We start from the raw sequence: 4,981 nt of genomic DNA, 5'->3' as shown, positions 1-4,981 counted from the left end.
CAGCCATTACGCTAACTGCTGGTCCCCAATAATCTTTTTTTTAAAATACTAATTTCTTGAAGAAACAGTAATTACTCTTTGCTTTGCAAAGTATAAGGGCCCCAGTTGAAACAGGGCAAGACGACCTACAGGAAATGAGCACAAACGTCAGAAACCTTCCGTCTAAAATCGAGCCTCGCGCTCCCCACCCAGTTCCACGTGGTGCAGCGCCACCGGTCCGCGCATGCGCACTGCGCCTCCCCGTCTATGTGACGCGAGGCGGCACAGCGATGGCGGCGGACGCGGGCGGCAATGCGAGAGGCGAGTGTAGGACGGTGGGCCGTGGGGTGGGCCGGACCGCGGTCTCAGAGTCCCACTATGCCCCGTCGCTGTCCGCCGCAACGGCCGGCAAAGCCCCCACGGCCACGGTAAACGCTGGCACGACTCTTGGGGAGCAGGAGTTCGGGAAGGCCCTGCCTGGTCGGTGCTGGGAGCCACAGGGCCCTCCGGGGCCTGGGTCCCGACTCAGCCTGAAACCCTCCTGCACGCCTGAGACCCGGAGGGGGTGCGCTGCACGCGCGCGGGTGCACTTCGGTGTAGAAAGGCAGACTTAAAGCAGCCGCAGGTCAGGCCGCCTCTGGTGACGCCCTTGACACCGTTCTCCGGGAGCTGGGGCAGAGCGGCCGACCTTCCCGCTGCGGACGCTCGGCTCCGGGACGGCTGGAGCTGGTGGGCGGAAAGGAGGCAGGGACTGCTGCAGGCAGGCGGTGGGTCAGCCCGCCCTGAGCGAGGGCCAGGGGCCTTCACTGCAGGGAGACAGAAGAGGGGAAGGGACACATCACCCCTCCAGCGGGGCGGCCACACCTCAGTCCTTTCTCTTCTCGGGATTTTGGGCACGTATGTAAGCACACATGCCTGGCGTGATCCTCAAGCTGCCGCATCTGGGACTTGAACCGCGGTCAGCCATGTAGGATGTGAGGATGTGGGAGCCCGGCGCCCTCACCACCACACCCGCGTCAGCCCCAGGGCTGTCCCCTCTCTGCTTGTCAGTCTGTCCCCCTCCCCGCCCAGGCTCGGTTCCTCTCGCATGTTACCGTCGCCCTCGGTCACTAGGGCTGGGACATGGGGCTTAGACCTTGGGGCTCCTTCCCCCGTCTATAAACCGAGGTGGGGACTCACCCGCAGTGCAGACGGCAGGTGCTAGTGACTTGATCGAGGTGGGTGGCGTGTGTGGGGCGGCCATGCGTGTTTACCGGAGATCTCACGTAGACTGCGGCTGTGCGCGTGGACTCAGGCTGGGCCGTGGGCACCAGACGTGGCCCTCCTTCGTGTTTTGTTCATCGGCCAGGAGGCACCATGGCGCTCCCTGCACGGGCCGTGGCCCCCGGCTCCTGCTCACCCATGGCCGCGTTATCCCCACACCCGCAGTGCCAGTTACGTGGGTGGGCCGCGGGTTCTGGGCGGACCCGGAGCCTAGTGGCTGTGGGCGCCAAATCCCACATGGAACCCCAGCCCTGGCAGAATGAGAAGCGAGCCTGGTGCATGTGTGTGCCCAAAATCCCAAGGAAGAGACAGGAGGAGGGATTGTGGGGTGACTGCAGAGGGGTGGTGTGACCAGAACACACCTCCCCTTTAACCATCTTCTCTGCAACAAGCTGCATGTAGCCCTGTTGGCCTGGGGCTGCTGGGGGCGTCTTCGTAGTTAGCCAGGCTCGGCAGGGCCGTCTCTGCGGGGCTGTACCTGTCTCAGCTCGGGAGGTGACTTGGCAACAGCTGGACGCCCACGTGGACCGTGTCGGGAAGTGAACACGCAGCAGTGTGCGCTGACTTCTCCTGGCACGTAGGGTGTGGCCGGGGCGATGACCTGGCTCCTTGGAAATGGCAGCCACAGTGGGCCAGGGCCCTCACTGACACATGGGGCTTAGAATGGGGTCCCTCCTACCCTGGAGGGTAGCGTGCCCCGCCCGGCCTGGAACCGGCAGCCTGGAGCCTTCTGACACGGGCTCCTCATTACCAGGAGCTGGTGGGGTGCCACCCTGCTGGGGTCCCTCGCACCCATCAGGAGGAGGGGAGAGGTGCAAGCGGCCCGACGCCGGACACAGCCTTTGGGCCTCGCAGAGCTCCAGAGCCCCATGGTTGTCCCCTGCCCCACCTAGAGCAGAGCAGCGCTGGCTCGCCGGCACCTGGGGTGCAGCTCTTCAGCTCAGGGCACAAGTACCCTTGTCCAGAGAGACTGGCCCTCGCGCCAGCGTGTGCTCCCCACGCTGCTGCTCGTGCCCGCCGGGTCCTGTCCCCTCACGGGCTGGGCCTCCAGGGAGCTGGCGGCCCCAGTAGGGCCCGGGCCCGGTGTCCGCCCATGGCCGGTGCGCACAGCGAGACCCTGAGCAGAGATGGCCTGCGACGTGCTTCCAGGGTGAGGTGCTCGTGGGCCCAAGGTCCGGGCTCCTCTGGCCCCTTGTCTTTCGCCACAGCTGCCGGGAGCCTCCTTGGGCCCAGTCTCCCTCCATGGCCCTTCCTGAGGCCTGCAGGGCCTTCCCCCCAGCACAGGGCCGCTTACACACCTGTGTGCCTGGGGCACACTGCTGGCTGCCCTGTGCTATGGGAGGGCTGTCTGGGCAGGTGGGTGGAGGGTGTGGTCTTGGGCCCCCAGGGCCCTTTCCGAGGGGTGGTTTTCTGTCTTTAAGGAGGCCCATCTCCTGCACGGGACAAGGCGTTCAGCGGGGAGGCCGGAGCAGGCAGCCGCCCTCCCTGCGGCACTCTGGCTGCATGTCCGGTGTGCACAGGTAGCACCTGTGGTCTGAAGGGCTGATTGTTTGGGTGGGCGGTGCCCAGTGCCTCAGCTTCCCTCCCCCGGGGCGGCCCGGCCGGGCGCACTGAGCCGACTGCCTGGAGGCCAGAGGTGGTGGGCTGACAGACAGCTCTCTCCCCAGGCTGGGTGCGCTATGCGGAGCGCATGCTGGGCCACCCCATCACCTCCCATCTCTGTGCCGCCAGAGACCCCCTGCAGATATGGGCTCCTTGGTGAGAGACTTATTTGCACGGAAGCAGGTAAGTGGCCTGATCCTGAGGGCAGTGCGTGGGCCAGGAGGGGAGAGGTCCCCTTTGCCCCAGGGATCACGGCCGGGCATGAGGACTAGGATCTGCAGTGCCACTCCCCATGGAAGCCACTGCCTGACTCCACCACTGCTGGCCACATGGGACGTGGCTGGCCCTGCCGAGGGGGAGGCCCAGCCTGCCTGTGAGGCCCGAGAATGAGTTCAGAGGGTCCTGCCCTGGGGTCCCAAATGCCTGCACCCTGGCTCTAAGACTTGGAAGAGGTCTGCCCTTGCTGCAGGAGCCTGTCCTGTCCTGGGCTCAGCCTGGTGGTCCCTTGGAGCTGCCACACTGTGTCCCGACCCAGGGAACAGTTAAACAGGTTTCCTGAGGGAAGGGGTGAGAGACGGGACTAACAACGCAGTGTTACAACTCTTCAGGTTCGTCCTTGGAGACGACAAGGTGTCACAACTCTTTTTTTTTTTTTGGAGAGGTTTTCGCTATAGGGCGCGTGCGCTCCCCAGACAGACAGAGACATAGAGACAGAAAGCGAGAAATCACCCCCCAGGGGGGATGGTCACGCCGCAATCCCTTCTCCTCCATTCTCCCGTCGGGATCTTGGGCACACACGCACACGCGCCTGGCGTGAGTTTTAAGCCACTGGGTCCGGGATGCGAACTGCGGTCGACTACGTGGGAGTCCAGCGACATAGCCATTACGCTAACTGCTGGTTCCCAAGGTGTCACAACTCTTCAGGGTCTTCAGGGTCATCTGGCGATTGTGGGCCAGGGATCGTGGTTATATACATGTTGGTGGGCAGTGATTGGTTGAATGAAGGATTGTAAAAGATGGGTTATGATTGGTTGCTTTTGTGGACCAATCATGAGGTGCTGGATAAGCAAATCTGAGGGATTCTAAGCTCACTAATTTGCTATGGGAAGTGGCCAATCAGAGTATGGTTTTGAAGGTGAGGTTTTGAAGGGGAGCCAATCATGGCCTTTGGCGTTGTGTAATTGTTTGCTCTCTGAGAAAGCGGTGATGTTTGTTGGTGCGCAGCCTCCCACAGCCTTCGGGGCCATGTGCTTCGGTGTGCTGCTGTGGGCACTGGGCTGGCAGGGCAGCACCTGGCAGAGAGTGCATCCAGCCGGGCCCCGCAGGTGCAGAGGCCTGCCAGGCAGAGACCTGGCCTCCAGCTGCCTACCCGCTGACCGCCTGGCAGGGCCAGGGCCAGGGCAGCTTGTCCCCAAACTCTGCCCTGGCCCTGAGTAGTCTTTTCACCCAGACCTTGCCTTGGGGGTTACTTTGCCCGCAGCCAGCTCAGCCTCAGAGCTGCTCCTGCTCCAGGGCAAGGCCCCAGGATGGGGGCTGCTGGGGACACGGCACCGGGAAGCTCGGGAGGTCTGTGGCTGAGCCGCACGGGCGTGTCGAGCCCTGGCTCAATGGTGACCATGCAGTGGCCTTGTTCCAGCAAGTGGGCTTGGTCCCAAGTGCTCAGGTTCAGGGAGCCCTGAGCTCGGTCCCCCGGCTCTGACAGACAGGCCTCATGTTCGGGCAAGCCCACCTCTGTCCAGAGAGGCAGGGCGGCTTTGAGCTTGGTGCTGGCCTGCTACTGTGTGCGCTCAGCACCCCTGCAAGCTGCCCTGCACGGCCCTGAACAACTGCCCTCCCTCCCAGGACCTGCCTCCAGAGAAGATTTTCCATGGTGTCGTGGCCCCTTGCTGTCACAGGAAACTGCAGGCCCTTGGCCGAAGTTCTCTGCACGGCTCCCGGGCCGCTGACTGCGTGCCGACCCCGGGCGGGGACTACACTGGCCCCGCGCAGTGGTGGCCGTCTGAGGCCATGCTGCTCCAGGGTCTTTGGGTTTGCTATTTCACAGGGAAGCAGAGGACAGTGTTTACCCATGTCCTGACTCCCCGTGTCTTCTCCAGACAAGTCAGGCCTCAAAGGGCATCGGCAGGGCGGCAGTCAC

General features: G+C 63.5%; 1 protein-coding gene across 1 annotated transcript in view; it reads left to right on the top strand.

Annotated features, from left to right (window-relative positions):
* Positions 1-269: 269 nt before the first annotated feature.
* Positions 270-4,981, top strand: part of NARF (nuclear prelamin A recognition factor) — a 9,919-nt gene continuing 5,207 nt past the window's right edge. Inside the window, 7 exon segments of the mRNA XM_014586658.1 lie at positions 270-459; positions 649-708; positions 1,328-1,417; positions 2,664-2,762; positions 2,910-2,984; positions 2,987-3,027; positions 4,687-4,965. Of these exon segments, the coding sequence (XP_014442144.1) occupies positions 270-459; positions 649-708; positions 1,328-1,417; positions 2,664-2,762; positions 2,910-2,984; positions 2,987-3,027; positions 4,687-4,965 (834 nt within the window).

Source organism: Tupaia chinensis, unplaced genomic scaffold (genome assembly GCF_000334495.1).
Source record: "Tupaia chinensis unplaced genomic scaffold, TupChi_1.0 Scaffold000159_1, whole genome shotgun sequence".
Classification (NCBI taxonomy): Eukaryota; Metazoa; Chordata; class Mammalia; order Scandentia; family Tupaiidae; genus Tupaia; species Tupaia belangeri.
The sequence above is the reverse complement of the archived record's forward strand: the minus strand, read 5'-3'. Positions and strand labels throughout refer to the sequence as shown.